Raw genomic sequence first — 16297 nt, 5'->3', positions numbered from 1 at the left:
CAAGAAATTTTTTGAGCAAGGTACAGTATAATTTTTGTAAAAAGTAGGTGACAGTTGTACTGTACAGATGATATGGATGTACAGATACAAATAAAGTGAAATTACAATTATTTGCCATACTTGCTGTGTTCGTTGTATATTTATAAAAGTAACAGAAATTAGCTATTTTTGTTATACTTGCTATACCTTTTCTATTTTCAGATTATCAGGCATGTCTGCGACTGACAATAGAGTTTATTTAAAGAAAAATCACATAGAAAATGTAAGTTGATTGGATTCAACAGAGAAACAATGAAAATGAAAGCGGATAACAAAATTGAGAGGATAGCTCTTCTAATCAATGTATTTAAAATGTTTTTATTTAGACGTATTCTATTACTATCAATGATATCAACTGGGATGTTGAAAAATATGCTAAAGTAAATATTTGGATTGATTTTTGTTTCCGAGTGTTTATTTAAATCTACTGAATGTGTTATAGCATATGAAAGTTAAAGTAATGAACATTATCGATATGGAAATGCAACTTGACTTTGTGAACGTCGACGCACCATTTGTCAATGCGATTCGAAGAATTCTTCTCGCAGAAGTTCCGACAATGGCAATTGAAAAGGTCCATATGTTCCAGAATACCGGTGTAATAGCTGATGAAGTTTTCGCTCATCGTTTGGGATTGTTGCCCATTAAAGCCGATCCTAGACAATTTCAGTATCGTACTGATGATGGTAAGCAATAATCGAGTTGATGTAAATTATGTCAAATAAAAATTAATTTTTTTGCCAGATAATTCAGAACCTAAAGCAGAAGACACTCTAATTTTTGAATTGAAAGTTAAAAGTAATGTGGATGAAATTGAAAATGAACGAGGTATTCGTGTATAGCGAAGTTTTATTTTCACCACGGTGCAAAATATAGAATTACAAAATTTTGCAAATGCAGCATATTTTAACATTTAAAAAACTATTAGTGTGTAGCAGCGCTTTGGAATGGAAACCGATTGATGGACAAGAAGAGAAGTTCAAGAATTGTCCTCCAAAAGTTGTACATCCCGACATATTGCTTGCCATTTTAAAGAGTGGACAAGAGATTGAGTGCGTATGTCACTGCACAAAAGGAATCGGCAGAGATCATGCAAAATTTTCACCTGTTGGTAATTTTTACGACAAACTTTTACTGCTATTCCATGAAATTATTGTTTCTTTTATCGTTTTTTTTCAGCTACAGCTTCATATCGGTTCTTACCAGAATTGAAATTTCTGCGTGACTTTTATGACGAAGAAGCAAAATTAGTACAGTCTGTATTTTCCAAAGATGTGGTTTGTTTGATCAAATGCGAAGATGGTATGCAGAGTTTTCATTGGAACTGTTATTCTTTGAACATTTAATTATTTGACTAGGATCGAAGAAAGCAGTAGTTTCAAACCCAAGAGCTGAAATGTGCAGTCGAAATTTTTTTCAGTATCCTCAGTTGGCAGATTCCATTCAGCTTAGTCAAAATTTACATCACATTATTTGTTAGTATATAATTTCAATATATTATCGAATATTACTTGATTTTTAAAATTATTTATTTAGTTAATGTGGAATCTGTTGGCCAATACGCGGTTGAAGAATTAATTGTTGAAGCAATTAACATAATGATAAACAAATGCAACAGATTGTTAGAAGAATTGGATGCATCATGATAATTGTTTTTGAAATAATGTAATCAAATACAAGTTTTGAATAAAATGAAAATTCTTTTTTTCAAATCTCCATTTTATCCAATAAACTAGGTCACCGTAAGGGCATTCGTTTGTTAGAGTTTACTTTCAAATTGCGAGACAATAATAAATAGCAAAATAACAAAAAAATAAAAGAATTATATCTGACAATTGGAATTTTTATTTCAATTTGAATTTATTTGACAAATGAAAATTGGAAAATATCGAATTATACTGTACTGTAGCCTTACTATAGCTCAATTCAACTTGCGTGTTATTGGTATACTGTATGTTTGGAAGAGTTGTTGACTGTTCATAGTGGAAGTGTTGTGGTAGTATTATGGACGCTATTCTGGCCTCTTATGGTGACGAGGCGTGCGATGATTCGGTAGAAAGCAGTACACCTGAAATAAAAGAAGGTCTACAACCGCCGATAGAAGAAGTGTTTGGGCCACATTTGAATGAAAGCATTTTGCAGTCGGATACGGAAGATAAAGATGCTTTGGAAAATTCGAACAAAGGTGGTCCATTTTTGGAATCTTCAAGCCACAGAAATGAACAAAACGAATTGAAAAGCGGTCGACGCAGTCGGTCGGTTTCTTCCAGTCGAAGCAGCAAACGTCGACGGCGTTCGAGAAGTCGCAGTCGAGATCGACGTAACAGAGACCGTGGCAGCGGTGATCATCGCAGTAGAGATCGTCGAAGTCGACGTCGCCGAAGTAGAGATCAACGTAGTCGAGATCACAGGAGCAGAGAAGGGCGTAGTCGAGATCGGCGCAGCAGAGACAGACGAAGTCGAGACAGGCGTCGTTCGTCTAGAAACTACCGTGATGAAAGACGTTCCAGGTCGCGTAGTCGAGGACGATCCCGGCACAGCGACGAACGGCGAGAAAAATTCAACACCTCAAATTCGAGCTTGTCGATTAGCAATGGAGCTGCTGATCGAAGCGCAGTTGAATTGGCTAAAAGTCAAGAAAATATTTTCACATCTTTGCGAGATACAATTGCAACTGTGAATTTGCTTTCCAACGGAAATTCTTCTTTTTCCGTTAATCAAGCGCAGCAGTTTTTCCCAACTCAACTGTCTGCTAATAATAGCAACAATATTCAACCCAAGGATTCGAATAATGAAAATGCCGAAGCCACGGCCGGTTCTCGTAAAAGGAAAAGTCGCTGGGGTAAAGAAGGAGAAAAAGCTTTTGTTCCCGGAATGCCGACCGCAATACCAATGAATTTAACGAAAGAACAAGAAATTGCCTACTTGCGTAAGTTGATTTATCCATGCTTTGTTCAGAGTTCAGCTTCGGTGATTTTTTTTTAATAGTTTAATAGTTTTAAAATTAAGCGTCAGTTTAGCAAAGTGTGCTTGTTATTTTGTCTCTATTATCGAATATGACCGTTTTCAGAGACCGACAATCATTTTGAATTGTCTTATTTGTCTAGTTGTTGTTGTTTCAGGTTTTTTGATTGCGCGTTCGTTTTTAAAAGAAATGAAAATTTCGTTTTATTTAATTTGAAAAAAAATGATTAGTTTTCAGATATCTCCAACGAAGACATACATCAGTTATTTAAGGAAAAATTGATGCACTTTTAATTTTGTTTTTTTTCCAGTTTCCATTCTAAGAAGGTGTAGCATTCAGCAGATAACGTGCTCTTATCGCCATTAATTTGGTACTTATTATCTGCACTTTTTTGTTTACATTTTCAGCGGTAGTCGTATTGTTGAAGAAACCTGTGTATATATTCTTGATATTTGTTTATTTGACTCTAGCTAGGCACAACTGGAAGTTCTGTCTTGGCCGAATATTGCGATGCATTGTTTTTATTAGAAAATATTTTAACTGATTTAACTTTCAGGAACGAATAATTAATTTTTTTTATTTAGTGGTGGATGCGCTTTTGTTGTTCTACTTTTATACGATTTGTTTGACTTTTCAAATATTCTTGCTTTCTGAAAACTTTTTTTTCACTTTATTATTATTCATTAATTTATATAAATAGAGTTTGTTGCTTGCACTAATTTTTCTATCGGGGATTTTTGAATCCCCGTTAATTATGTTTTAGTTCAACTGCAAATTGAAGATGTAACACGAAAGCTGCGAACTGGTGATTTGGGAATACCGCAAAATCCAGAAGAAAGGTGTCTACTTTTTTTCTTACCTTTTATTTAAAATTTAACTGTTTTTTTAATTATTTGGTAAATTGGCACATTTTTAGCTCATAGTGCAGGTAAATATGTGAGGCAGTATTTTAAAAATTGAACTCACTTGTATCATCATTAATATGTATTTCTAGCATGAAACTATGGCTTTCATCCTTGTGCGATATTATATTCTTATTATTATTAGAATTGTTGGGGTAACTTAATATTTTAGAAGCTGCTTTGCTGTGCACGGAAGAAGATTAATTTTAATCGAACTGTTTTTTCAGTTGATTTTTAGCCCATTTATAGCAGATGAATGAATGCTGAAATCAGCGATTGTGACAAGTTATAATGAACTTTTTTCATTTCAGTTGTAATATAATTAATAATTAATGAATTAATTGATTATTTAAATGTAATTTTCCACTGCGACATGGGTTAGGATGATTCTTTCTTTATTGAAACGGAAACACGGCGGTGTCGGAAGTGAGTAAAGCTCTTGAATAATAATATTTGCGAATTTTCTTATCAGATCACCATCACCGGAACCGGTTTATGATTCTTTTGGCAAACGTCTGAATACGCGGGAAGTGCGTACTAGGCAGAATTTGGAAAATGAACGGCATCGTCTGATTTTGAAAATGGTGGCATTGAATCCAATATACAAGCCACCGGCAGATTACAAGTATATGATTATTTAATCGATTGACGTTCATATTTTTAATTACTTATTGAAATGAAATTTTCCAGGCCCCCTCAGAACAGATTGCACGAAAAGGTATGGATTCCACAGGAAGATCATCCGGAATTGAATTTTGTTGGACTTTTGATCGGTCCCAGGGGTAACACGTTGAAACAGTTGGAAAGAGAAGTAAAAAATGATGCTTTTCAACTTTCTTTTTCTATTGTTCTTTGTAATTTTTCCTCAATTTTTCAGACTAACACTAGAATAATTATTCGCGGAAAAGGTTCAGTAAAAGAGGGAAAGATTGGCAAGCGCGACGGACCTCTTCCAGGTGAAGATGAAGCTTTGCATGCTTATATTACAGCGCAGGATGAGGAAAGTTTGAAAAAGGCGGTCAAGAGGGTGAGTAAATGGGAATTATTATTGCATTACTTATTTACTGATCGTATAATTGGATTTGAAGTTGTTGTTGCGTTGCATCGTTAGGCAGCAGTATTTTAGTACAATGTTGTGATGGATTGAATGAACACTTGTATTTTAATTTTTGTTTTGTTTAAGGTGTCGGAGATTATTCGACAAGCGTTAGAAGTACCAGAGTCGCAGAATGAATTAAGAAAGTTACAGCTGCGTGAACTAGCTTTGCTTAATGGAACGCTCAGAGGTGATGAACTGGCGTTGACTGGCATTAAATGCACCAACTGTGGTGCCAGTACGCACAAATCTTGGGAATGCCCTGACCGTCCGAATGTAACGGCAAACGTGTTCTGTACTGCTTGTGGAGCGGCTGGACATATTGCTCGAGATTGCAAAAATCCGACGCATGGCGGCGCGCCCACTGGTGCAGCATTAGATGAAGAATATTCAGCACTCATGGCCGAATTAGGGCACGAAACAACTCGGCCCACGGAGAGGGATTCTGGAGTTAAGCCTGTTGTGCGCATCAATTTGGCTAAACCGCGAATGCCTCCAATGATGCCGGGTGCATTTTTCCCACCACCACCACACATGATGCCCGGTGGTGTACCTTGGGCACCGTGGATGATGCAACCACCACCAATGGTGGGCGAAGATGGCAAGCCAGTAATGCCGCCTCCACCACCGCCTGCGACGATGGGCTATGCTCCGAACAGTAGCGAAGCAGGTGACGCGCAGTATTCACACGACACTTCTCAGGTGGGATTTAGTGTGCCTCCACCATTTCCTCCACCTACAGGAGGTGAATTGGCTGGAGCATCTGAGGAGCATACTGCGTATGCACCTGGATATGAAATTCCTCCTACAAACAGTGGATATCCGCCACCGTATGTTTCCGAAGGTTTAGAACAGTCGTGTAAGTTGGAATTTTGATTCCACTGGTCGCGATATCGAATTGATATTTTATTGAATAATTTAGACACGCCAACTGGATATGCCTACAATGAATATGCTGGTGGAGAAGAGGCGCCTCCACCACCGCCTCCATCTGCTGCTGCGGCTACTGCTGCTGCTGGAGCACATCATCCAAAAGGAGGATGGCCACCGATGGGCATGCCTTATTATCCGACAGCCTATCCGCCGACAAATATGCCGCCGCCGCCACCGCCACCACCGGCAGAAGTTGCCAGCGGCTGCGACAGTTTTCCAAGATTCTATCAGAACATTCATGATGACGCGCCACCACCACCGCCGCCACCATAATAATATGTTTGCAAATCGTGAACACGCACGTCTTTGGATGATGGTGATTATAAAACTTAATTTACTCTTTTTTTTCTTTTGTTAAAGGTTTTTAGTTTGGAGGATCATCGGCAGTGTGTTGATATATTATTATTAGTGGGAGAATGCAATTTTTTTTGTTGTTGTTTGTGCGTACGTGTTTGTTCACTTACATTTTTAGAATATATTCAAATTTTGCATGTAATTAATTTTCAAAAATAATAAATAAATAAAATGTTATTGTTAATTAATGAATTTTATGTATTATTCATTCTCGTATTTTTCGAGACCATTTTCAATGATTTCATGCCAGCTTGTGGGTTCGGCTTTGCGCAGTGTCAGCTTGATGCGTCCCGTACGGATCCGGTAATGGCACAGTGAGGGGACAATCGAAGCGGGTAGTTTTCTGATCGTATACAGGTAATATTTTGGCGTGTGTTTGGTCTTGTTGCCATCGATGCGGACGAAGACCCTCAGGCTGGTGCTTTCGAAGTGGCATTGAACGTGGGTTTTGTTGAACAAGCCGAACAAGCGTGGCTTTTTCACAGCCGGGATCACCAACGTCACCGAAACTTTCTCTTTGCTGTCGTCGACTTTGACTGAAATGAAGAACAGAGAGGAGAGGTGGGCTGAAATAGTAGTAAAATGAAGAAGAAGAAGAAGAAGAGAATTTGATTTTCTTCATTTGCATGCATCAATTATGAGATGAAGAAAAAGAAGAACAATAATATTAATTGTTCCTTCACACTTACTTGCTCACTGATATTTTTGGCAAAGAAATAAATTTCTTCAATTGAAAGATGCGTCGTGTGAACTAGTTACATTTTCGCACGTCGACGATGAATCATTGCCTCTTCAAAGTGCAAATGTGTGCAACACAAATATATAAATCAACGAGGGAAAAGATGAAAAAAAGCAAAACTGAGACTTCGTGCTGGTTGGTAGTTTGTGTCAATAGAATGAAAATAACAATTCGGATACCGAAGATTTTTGCCGAAACCTGTCCCGCCATACATATATGCACACACACCCACTTTGCTGCATTCTTTTTTTTCTCTGTTGAAAAATTTCACATCACAGAAATGAACTTGGAATTGAGAAGAGATTCAGGGGGAGGGTAGGGTTTAGAAAGCTCGACTTCATAAGCAAACGCATTTTATTGCATTTATTATTACTTCAAGTACGCTTATCTTTTCGTGCGTCAGTGGAGGAAACTTTTTTTTTATTTCAACACCAATTTGATTAACAACTTGTAGTTTATTGTTCGAAGTTAATGCAGGAGAAAGAAAATAACTTAATAAATAAATAAATAAAAGAAGATAATGAAAGCTTACCTGCCAACGGTCCGAAGCAGCACTCCGTGCAGCCAGCGCCCGTGCAGAAACAATCTTCAGACATTTATTTGAACGCAACACTTGTGGAAGAAAAAGTTCCACTCTGAGCAGAATTTCAACCGGCAACTGATGATGGTTAATTTTTTCTTGACAATCAGGTACTATTGCTGCCTCATTGAAATTTATTTCTATTCATTCATACGGTAATGTTGGATTTTATTTTTTTAAAGAAAAAATGAATTGATTATTTGAACAATTGTTATTTTTGTTTTTTTTTCCAATTAAACTGCAATTAAATTAAAATTTTCAATATATATATTTAGATGGTGAGTTTAATTTGATTAATAACTTTTTGTCGCGTTGAAAATAAAATATTCATTTGCACTAGTTTTAATTATTCAATTGATACGGTTTTGTTGTATTTTTTTGTTTTTCTTTGTTTTCATTCAGTTCATCGAATTTGTTGAATACTTTATTCGACGTTTCATAATAAGTAAAGTGTATTCGAATATTTGAAATGTACTTTTTGAAGAAAATGAAAACCAAGATTTGATTTAAATTTGAAATTGTATCCATCCAACAAATCATTTCATCAGTTGCATGCATTAATTTTTGAACTCTACTTTATAATTAATTAAATTTTTTCATCTATTGAATCGATCAAATTTTGCAATGCAGGTTCAAATTTGAATAGATCTTGAAATTTGTAACTGAAACTGGTTGGTTGGTAGAAAGTGCGCGCGTTTTTTTTCCCGCGCGTCCGTTCCTTTCGTTCAATTGTACAGTTTCCTTTTTTGTTTTCATTTACAGTGTTGAATTGAAGATGAACATTGATTAATTAATTAATTGATCCGCGTAAAATTTTGCATTAGTGTAATTTTTTGTTCGATTGTAGAATAAAATTTGAAAACTATTTTTCAAGTGACAATACTGGTCGAAGGGATTTAAGTTTTTTTTTCGGTTTATTCGTTCGAATTGAAAATATTAATTTTTATTGATCGAATTTTATGTCTACAGACGGGACCAATTCGCACGGTGGTTGTTCGACAAAAGGCTACTATTGACAAGTTGGCAATAGTTGGAATAAGAGAAGAAACCTTGAAATGGAAGAGAGACGTTGAATTCTGTGCCAAAATTAAATTGCCAAAAGATTGCGTCATTTATGCTGTAAGTGTTTGGGTGAAATAAATTTTTTTAATTTTTTATTTATTCTTCTCATTGTTAGAATTTTTGTACAAAGTTGAGTTGAGTTGAGTTGGAATAATAATAAATAATAAATGGACACTTTTTTCAAATGAAATTTTTTCGGTTCAAATTATTGCCCCACTTTTAGTTTAATCTAGTTTCTAGAACGAGTCAAAACAAACAACAACGACGGCAGTGGCGGGAATTTTTAAACTGTACAAGTGAAACTTGAAATTTGATTATTTGAAAATCGTCAAAGTGATGTCGTTTTTTCTTTTTAATTGGGGAAAAGTAACGCGCGATAACTTTATGCAAATTTTTTCAACTGCGTGTTAATTGGCCTTGAAAGAGATTGGCGAAACTTGGAACATTCACTAGTTTTGCGGTTTTGCAACATTATTATTAGTATTAGTATAGCTGGGCTGTTCAATTGATAAAAGATCAACAACGCTTTATTGTTGTGATCAGTTGCAATTTGCACATTGAACATTCTTGTTGTAGTTCATTGAATGGTAGTTGTGAATTTTTCAAACTTTCTTTGCAACATTCACACATTATTGTATTGCATTGTTTGGTAGTGATTCATTTTTACTGTCACCAGTGGTAGTAAAAAATATACAGAGAAGATGAGAGAAAAGAAAAATATAGAGTGAAAATGGTTTATTATTGTAGATATGAATATGGAAATGAAATCCAGTTTGGAAATCCACAAATACAACGCGGATATTGTTGAAAACCTTGGAAACAAATGTGCACAAATGTGGATAGAGGACGACAGTTGATTGCTGCTTTGACCGTGGTTTCGACACCTTCCAGCGTGCGTGCCAGATGCACTGAATTCAAATGGTGCTAGAAGTCGAATCCTCTCAAGCACTCATCCGAATTCAGTGTAATCTGGAACACTAAAGAACCAATCAGCTACCGGTCGATCGTCTTCGAACTTTTTCCACCAGGTAGGCGGTACTTTTTTTTCCCATTATTAAAATTTCTCTATAAAAATATATCGAATTTAATAATTATGATAATAATAATAATAATTTCTTTTTTTTTCATCTTTGTGATTCGGTGAGAAAATAATGTATGTGTTTGTTCTGTTTTTGCTGTTTTTTTTTCTTTTCGTTCGGTCGATTTTGATGATTTGCATATTTTATTTTTGCCACTACTAATTGCGTAGAGATTTCTAACTGTGCAAACTGTGCAAAAGCATACTGTTGCGTGTACGGTGGGGAAAAATGGGGGGAAGGGGGTTAATTCACGTTGCCTGAGAGAATATACGATCAACTCAGATGGAATAGAAAAAGAGAGAAAAGGAGAGCTGTTGGACAAATGAAACGATGAACATGAACATGAATATGAAGAACACTTTTCCCCTTTTGTGCTGTAATTCCCTTTTCTTCTTGAAATTGGTCAAGGCTGACTGCCAAACGAGACAGACGGCTGTCGAGCTAAAAACAAAACACAACTACTTTGAACTTTTTCTACTTTGAAAACCGCTCGATGGTCGATTTGATTATCCACAACAACAACAACAACAACAACAACTCTGGTCTTTGTTTACCGAAATTACAAACAAACAAACAAACAAACGAACAAACGAGTGTTCATTCGACGATCCTCACTGTGATGAATATTAAGCGGGGCAGGAAAGCAAACCGAGACTGAACATTGAACAAAAACGTAACAGAAAAAGAAACTCGTTTCTAACATCAACAACAACAACAGCTACAGTCAGTCATGCACGACAACTCAACTCAACTTGCTTTATGCAAAATTTAAGCAATTTTGCATCCAACTTCGCTTGCTTGGCTTATTCGCTAAATTTTCCATCGTTGGAAAACGTACAACGACAATTTTTTGGGATGGGGGGGGGGGGGAAAGGAGGAGGAGAAGGAGGAAGAAGGCAGATTTGATTAAATCATTTAAATTGAGAAAAGAAAACAATGCTGTCACTTGGAAAATATCAAATTTGCTTGCCATAATGGATATAATAACGAATGGTATATTCTTACCGAAGCAGCTTTTTGCATATAGTCGATGCTGCTATCTATCTATTCGGCTTGTCTTTGAAAATTTGACGGAAAACAGAAATTAGGTTATCGTTATCTGGCTCGCAGGCTGCCGTGGCCGTTGTTCGCATGCTCTGTGGAGTGTGATGAAATTTTATCAATGAGAGAAAGAGGAAGGATTAAAAGAAATTATTGTTCAGAAGAGATATGATCGCGGCTGTCAAATTTTAATTAAATATATAATCATATATATCACATTTTCCCCGATAAGATTTGGACGATTGTTGCTTCTTCTTCTTCTTCTTCAGTTGTTCGTCTCTCTCTCTCTCTTACTCTCTCTGCTTTTGCATGTATTATTCATTGTTGAACGTGAATATTATTTCTTTTTTGATTTTTCCAACCACACTGTGTACATGCCTGCCTGCCTGTGGTAGACAAAGAGAAGAATCGCGTTCGAGCGTGACGTCGATCACGCCTCCGCTTTTGACATCAGAATCATGCTTCATATTATTATTATTATTCTAACAGAAACTAACCTACCCAAAAAATTGGCACTTTTTACACGATGCTTACTAGTACTGTTGTATTTTGTATTAGAAAATCATGTCGGTACAGTTCAATCCTAGAAACGCGTAAGAACAAATATTAATGATAATAATAATAATAATACTGATAATGATGAGGCCGAACGAGACAGTATTTCCTTGTCAACAAGCAACTCAAACGACCACACTTTACTATCATCAACTGTACATGGAATATAGAGGAAAACAGAGAGACAGATAGAGATAAACATTCTGTTATCTAGATTAAAACATACATTTCACATTTGACAAACAAACTGCTGATGTGTTGATTTGATTTGATTTGATTTGGATTTTCAATTTTACAATTCATTCATTCTTCATATTTATCAATAATACATCGAATGGTGACTAAACCGCTTCGTCATTAAATGTTCATCGTTTCACGAAAATGTCGTGTAAAAATACATCCGATGATGATGATGATGATCATTTTCATATTCATCATTGAATAAATTGGAAAAAAATTATCCAAATGAATTATTTATGAAAAATATTTGTTATCAGTTATCGAAAAATAAAAATCGTCTTTTTACCTTCCAAACAACAGAGTTTCAAGTTCAAAAGTGGAGTGTTGTTGTTGTTGTTGTTGAGAAAAGCACACACGTTTATAGATGGGAGAAAAGTGATTATTGCATTGGACAGGCGAGTGATGATTGTCATTGACTCTGAATTAGCGCAACGCAAATCAAACAAGCTCACCGTGTGTGTATTATTTAAATAAAGTTGAAGCATCGTTTGCCAGCGAGAACCGTCCGTGACGCATCAACGCTTTTCTTGGCTTTTCATTGGCTACACGTCCAAGCACCGTTCGAAGCTACTCTTCTCCTGTGAATGATCATTTTTGTACAAATTTAAATTCAACAGAAATATGGAAAATTATTCTTATTATTATCATCAATTATTATTAGTGATAAAATTGAACCGAACGACAATGTCGACTGAACAACGACTTCTTCAAGCAACTAACTGGACCAGATATCAGAAATTGGTCCTTTTTCGCTTGTGTCACATTTGTTTCAAAAATTCCACTGAACATTGTATTCTATTGTATTATATTGTATTGAAAATTTGCAAAACTGTGACACGTGTGTTGGGTGCACAACAATTGGTGCAAAAAAGGAAAGACAATGTGCAATTTTTGTTTCTTCCGCTAATCGAATACTGTAATATGGAAAGATAAAGAGAAAAAAAAACATCAAAATTCACACGATTGATCTTTTTTTATCCATTTCATTTATTTATCCGTATGAAATGCCGGAAATGGGTATAAATTTTCACGTACTGTTGGACTGGTTAATAATAACAATATTATTATTATTATTATTCCAATGATGGATGGATTCGTGAATCGACCGTTTCATTTGAATCATTTATGATAAATGTGCTCAGGAGGAGGAGGCGCGGCTGACGTGAAAGGTAAATTTGTGAAATTTGGTAAAGATGAAATATTTTCATAAAACTCCACATTGTCTGTCTCGTGCCCAGTGAAACGTCATGTACGAAAGACAAGAGAATGTTGTTCAAGGTGTGACAGAAAAAAGATACACTTGCTGACAGTTGTTTGTTGCCATATTTGTGTGTAATGGAAAAAAAAAGAATTTTCCTCGAAAATATTCTCTCTACATTTTGGAAATCCACTTCAATAAGTGAGTAGATAAAAGAAAAAAACAATGCAAAAAATACTTGTAGTGGTGAATGATCAATCCAATCAATTGAAGTTGGAGAATGAATGTGGCAGAGATGGAGACAATAGGAAGGAGGATGAAAAACATCCCGTTTCATAGGTGTTGCTAGTGCTGAATAAGTAGATCAATAGATAAGCTATTTTCTCTTGGAATATCCCCCCTTTGTGATCACTTTAAAAATTACACCGTTTGCTTGTATTGTATTCTATTAAGCCTAACCCATCGATGGACGATCAATCAACCAAGCCTGATCGTGCTCAAGTTGATCGGATGCTTCGTCTGATTTTTTCCACTCAATTCGATTATCATCCGCCCAAACTAGATTATATTACAAATCATCTAGAGAATGAATGAGTTGCTTCAACGGCCGGTTTTCGAAATGTTCCATCGAATCGTTTGTTGAAAATGTAGTCATAATAAAAGCAAACTAACTGAATAAGTAGGGAAATGGAAGAAAATTTGGACAAGGAAATAGAAATGGACCCTTTTCCCACACACACACACACACAGGAATAGATAGATAAATAGACAGATGGGAATCTATTTATTTATTTATTTGCTTACCATTTTATTTGATGAAAATAAGTTTATTGAAAAGAAGAAGAAAAATTGAATGCTTGGGAGGAGAAAATAAAAGAGCGTTGAAATAAAGCCGCACGCTCGTTTGTCGGTTTGAACATTTGTGTCCTCTGTTATTATTTTCCGACTGCTTTGTGACAAGCTTTGACAAGCAATAATGATCCACATTTGCCAAAGCTTTTTGCAGCAACGTGTGCACAGCAAGCAGATCTAAGCTTTTTCTTCTCTTTTGCTTTATTCTCTGCTGCTCTTGCTTTCTGCAGCATCCATCAGTTGCACCAGCAGCAACACCGACGCTCATACTTACTTCTTTCTGCTGCTGTCAAATGTCAATACTGGACGCAATAATGCGACGGGCTTTTTCTTCTTCCATTGTCCAAATTGCCGTGCATGCTTCAACAATGGTGAAGCTCACCTTTCCAAATTTGGAAATATCCGTGTCTGTATGCGAGGTTTTTTTTCTTTAAATTTATTTTATTCCATCCGTCCGTTCACGAGCTGCACGACCCTGCGTTTTCAAATTTCAAAATATCACCTGCATGCTAATGTTTTTCAACCGTGCGCTTCTTTGTTTTCCAAGCCGTTTGTTTCTGTCATCGGCAAATCAAATTGTTCAAATGCAAAAATAGATTTTCTAATCTGTTCGGAAAATAATCTCGCTCTCATCTTGTGTAAATATTTCCTTTCTGCCTGTTCTTGTTCTTGGTATTTTTGTAATTCAAAGTAAAATCAGTGCCCAATTATTTTTGGCTGAACTATTCCACCAGATAAGTTCACCATCATTGCAGCTGATCAGTGGGTGGCTTTGATCAACGCATGTTACGAGAAAAGTTCGTAAAAGCTGTCAGTGGGGCATTTTTTTTGAGTTAATTTTTTTTCCAAGAAAAAAAAGAAAACTTTTTACCTTTTTCATTCGATGAATCTTGATCGATTCCTCTTCAGTTGATTTTCAACAATGGAAAAGTAGACAAGCTGACGAAAGCTCAGTTGAGCGGTCCTTTGGCTAATTGGCTACGCCAGTACGGGCAGAATCTCTTTTCGAACGTTTCAAATTAGCGGCAGACGTTAAGCTGCTGTACAGCTAGAAAGTGAATGGCAAAGAAAGTTGAATCGGCTAAGAACAATCGATATCCAGCTGGCTAGCCAACGGTCGACGACAACATCAGTCTGTGGGAAAATTTTCATCTTTTGTTTTTTTTTCCCCATTTTTTTTGTTCATTGCAAAAGGAAAGGAGCGAAAGTGAACAGAACCGAAAAAAACAGAGGAACAGTTGATATATCAACAGCTAGTGTAAGTTGAAACCAGGAAAATTCACGGCAAAGCTATACAACAAGTCGACTGAAATTGTGCTCAATTAAACCGGCTAATTTACGCTCGCGTATCGATTCCAACCGACGCCACCAGTGAACTTTTCGTGTCATCACCGCGTTGCTATTCCATTAAGCTTTTAATTTCAAATCGATCACCTACCAACCTCTTACCTCCATACTTGCACTTGAACCATTTTTCAAACAGTTCTGACCCAATGGAACAACAATCAGCGACTGGTCAACTGTTGGTCATTCGCATTCTGGCTTGCTCACAGAATTGCTCATCGAAAAATTGCTTATACAAAATCACGCCACACCTTCGACCCTTTTTCAACAAAGTCAACGGTTGAAATTGTTCAACAGATAAATGATAATTTGCAAATTAACACTTACGAATTACGACGACAATTCAACATGAATAGTAGTCACTTTTCAAAGTAACTTTTCGACAACACTTGACCATACATTTTACAAGTGCGCAATGTATCATGGTATACTGTATGAATGAAAATAATCATACTTGAACGTCTTTAATCGAAAGCGAAAATAATTCGAACAGTCATTGGAATTGGTCCTTTTGAACAATTATTTGTTCTGCGATCATTTTTGATCAATTGATTCGAACAATGTGACGTTTGTTTTCCATTCAAAAATTGATCAATTCAACTTTGTTTGCAAATTTATTTCCGTATTTCTTTTTCGAGTAGGATGAATTTTAATTCAATTCTAAGCGATTGGTTTTGTAGGGCAAATTTACTCTTTAATATACACTTTGCATTCTTTTCAGGCAAAGGTTTTCTTTTTGAAAAGAACGAATTTATTTGAATTTACTTTTTTCAATTACTATTTAAATGAATACAGAACAATTGCAATGATCGATTGGAAAAGATTAAAATTTTACTTACAAATGAGCTGATTTAGCATGAAAAAAAGAAAATTTTCAAGCAGAATAATTATAATCAACTTTTTTTACATTTTTTCTTCCATTCTGCAGCAAAGAATGTTTGTTCATTTAATTTTGTTGATCTTTTTAATTTGTTAAAAATTATTGCGGATAAATTTGTGATGATTCCAGTATGTATTCATAAACAATGAATTATGATACTTTTAAAAATAATTTCACCATATTTAAACAACAACAATTTACTACTTTACTAAACTTTTTTTTGAATTTATTTTCAGAATCTGCTGAATGGTTTAAATGAAAAAGTTTCTACTAAATTTGATGTCAACTTTGGATGGTGAATTTAAAAGGCACAACTGACTGCAATGGAAAAGGTACTCAACCAGAACTGATCGACGAATTCAGATGTTCTTTTTGAAAAAAAAGTCACTTGAGGATGGTTTTGTTTTGCATTCATTATTATTGGAGATCGCTTTTTAA

The 16297-nt window shown here is 35.6% G+C and overlaps 6 protein-coding genes across 6 annotated transcripts; 3 read left to right on the top strand and 3 right to left on the bottom strand.

The window, feature by feature from the left end:
* Nucleotides 1-297: 297 nt before the first annotated feature.
* Tsp_06988 (DNA-directed RNA polymerases I and III subunit RPAC1) lies at nt 298-1685 on the top strand. The gene is made up of 7 exons (XM_003380793.1): nt 298-342; nt 366-419; nt 482-725; nt 793-867; nt 968-1150; nt 1219-1341; nt 1576-1685. The coding sequence occupies exons 1-7, from the start codon at nt 298-300 to the stop codon at nt 1683-1685; spliced, it is 834 nt and encodes a 277-aa protein (XP_003380841.1).
* Nucleotides 1686-2043: 358 nt separating this feature from the next.
* Tsp_06987 (zinc knuckle protein) lies at nt 2044-6208 on the top strand. Its single transcript, XM_003380792.1, has 8 exons — nt 2044-3009; nt 3242-3266; nt 3768-3843; nt 4379-4531; nt 4597-4717; nt 4784-4933; nt 5090-5846; nt 5925-6208. The coding sequence occupies exons 1-8, from the start codon at nt 2044-2046 to the stop codon at nt 6206-6208; spliced, it is 2532 nt and encodes an 843-aa protein (XP_003380840.1).
* Nucleotides 6209-6530: 322 nt separating this feature from the next.
* Tsp_06986 (hypothetical protein) lies at nt 6531-7074 on the bottom strand. The gene is made up of 2 exons (XM_003380791.1): nt 7049-7074; nt 6531-6855 (listed from the first exon to the last, which is right to left on the bottom strand). The coding sequence occupies exons 1-2, from the start codon at nt 7072-7074 to the stop codon at nt 6531-6533; spliced, it is 351 nt and encodes a 116-aa protein (XP_003380839.1).
* Nucleotides 7075-7308: 234 nt separating this feature from the next.
* Tsp_06985 (hypothetical protein) lies at nt 7309-8970 on the top strand. The gene is made up of 4 exons (XM_003380790.1): nt 7309-7343; nt 7556-7655; nt 8578-8727; nt 8911-8970. Exons 1-4 carry the CDS (start codon nt 7309-7311, stop codon nt 8968-8970), a joined length of 345 nt encoding a protein of 114 aa, XP_003380838.1.
* Nucleotides 8971-10022: 1052 nt separating this feature from the next.
* Nucleotides 10023-10572, bottom strand: Tsp_06984 (hypothetical protein). Its single transcript, XM_003380789.1, has 4 exons — nt 10539-10572; nt 10333-10403; nt 10237-10293; nt 10023-10190 (listed from the first exon to the last, which is right to left on the bottom strand). Exons 1-4 carry the CDS (start codon nt 10570-10572, stop codon nt 10023-10025), a joined length of 330 nt encoding a protein of 109 aa, XP_003380837.1.
* A 2665-nt stretch (nt 10573-13237) lies between these two features.
* On the bottom strand, nt 13238-13903 carry Tsp_06983 (hypothetical protein). Its single transcript, XM_003380788.1, has 2 exons — nt 13702-13903; nt 13238-13341 (listed from the first exon to the last, which is right to left on the bottom strand). The coding sequence occupies exons 1-2, from the start codon at nt 13901-13903 to the stop codon at nt 13238-13240; spliced, it is 306 nt and encodes a 101-aa protein (XP_003380836.1).
* Between the last annotated feature and the right edge of the window lie 2394 nt (nt 13904-16297).

This window comes from Trichinella spiralis (assembly GCF_000181795.1).
Source record: "Trichinella spiralis strain ISS 195 chromosome Unknown Scfld2, whole genome shotgun sequence".
In the NCBI taxonomy this organism is placed as follows: Eukaryota; Metazoa; Nematoda; class Enoplea; order Trichinellida; family Trichinellidae; genus Trichinella; species Trichinella spiralis.
Note: the sequence above shows the minus strand (reverse complement) of the source record. Positions and strands in the feature narration are given on the sequence as shown.

Excerpts from the sequence above, each read along its gene's own strand:
- Tsp_06988 (XM_003380793.1), top strand. The coding sequence starts at position 298 with ATGAAAGCGGATAACAAAATTGAGAGGATAGCTCTTCTAATCAAT. Across the intron at positions 1,151-1,218 it reads TGCAAAATTTTCACCTGTTG|CTACAGCTTCATATCGGTTC; the intron begins GTAATTTTTACG and ends GTTTTTTTTCAG. Across the intron at positions 1,342-1,575 it reads TTTGATCAAATGCGAAGATG|TTAATGTGGAATCTGTTGGC; the intron begins GTATGCAGAGTT and ends TTATTTATTTAG.
- Tsp_06987 (XM_003380792.1), top strand. The coding sequence starts at position 2,044 with ATGGACGCTATTCTGGCCTCTTATGGTGACGAGGCGTGCGATGATTCG. Across the intron at positions 3,010-3,241 it reads TTGTTCAGAGTTCAGCTTCG|ATATCTCCAACGAAGACATA; the intron begins GTGATTTTTTTT and ends ATTAGTTTTCAG. Across the intron at positions 4,934-5,089 it reads TGAAAAAGGCGGTCAAGAGG|GTGTCGGAGATTATTCGACA; the intron begins GTGAGTAAATGG and ends GTTTTGTTTAAG.
- Tsp_06986 (XM_003380791.1), bottom strand. The coding sequence starts at position 7,074 with ATGATTCATCGTCGACGTGCGAAAAT. Across the intron at positions 6,856-7,048 it reads CATCGTCGACGTGCGAAAAT|CCCACCTCTCCTCTCTGTTC; the intron begins GTAACTAGTTCA and ends CTACTATTTCAG.
- Tsp_06985 (XM_003380790.1), top strand. The coding sequence starts at position 7,309 with ATGAACTTGGAATTGAGAAGAGATTCAGGGGGAGG. Across the intron at positions 7,656-8,577 it reads CAACACTTGTGGAAGAAAAA|ACGGGACCAATTCGCACGGT; the intron begins GTTCCACTCTGA and ends TTATGTCTACAG. Across the intron at positions 8,728-8,910 it reads AAGATTGCGTCATTTATGCT|AACGAGTCAAAACAAACAAC; the intron begins GTAAGTGTTTGG and ends TCTAGTTTCTAG.
- Tsp_06984 (XM_003380789.1), bottom strand. The coding sequence starts at position 10,572 with ATGGAAAATTTAGCGAATAAGCCAAGCAAGCGAA. Across the intron at positions 10,294-10,332 it reads GAATGAACACTCGTTTGTTC|ACCAGAGTTGTTGTTGTTGT; the intron begins GTTTGTTTGTTT and ends CGGTAAACAAAG. Across the intron at positions 10,191-10,236 it reads ATCAAATCGACCATCGAGCG|CTCGACAGCCGTCTGTCTCG; the intron begins GTTTTCAAAGTA and ends TTTTGTTTTTAG.
- Tsp_06983 (XM_003380788.1), bottom strand. The coding sequence starts at position 13,903 with ATGAGCGTCGGTGTTGCTGCTGGTGCAACTGATGGATGCTGCAGAAAG. Across the intron at positions 13,342-13,701 it reads TAATAACAGAGGACACAAAT|TTTGGGCGGATGATAATCGA; the intron begins GTTCAAACCGAC and ends AATATAATCTAG.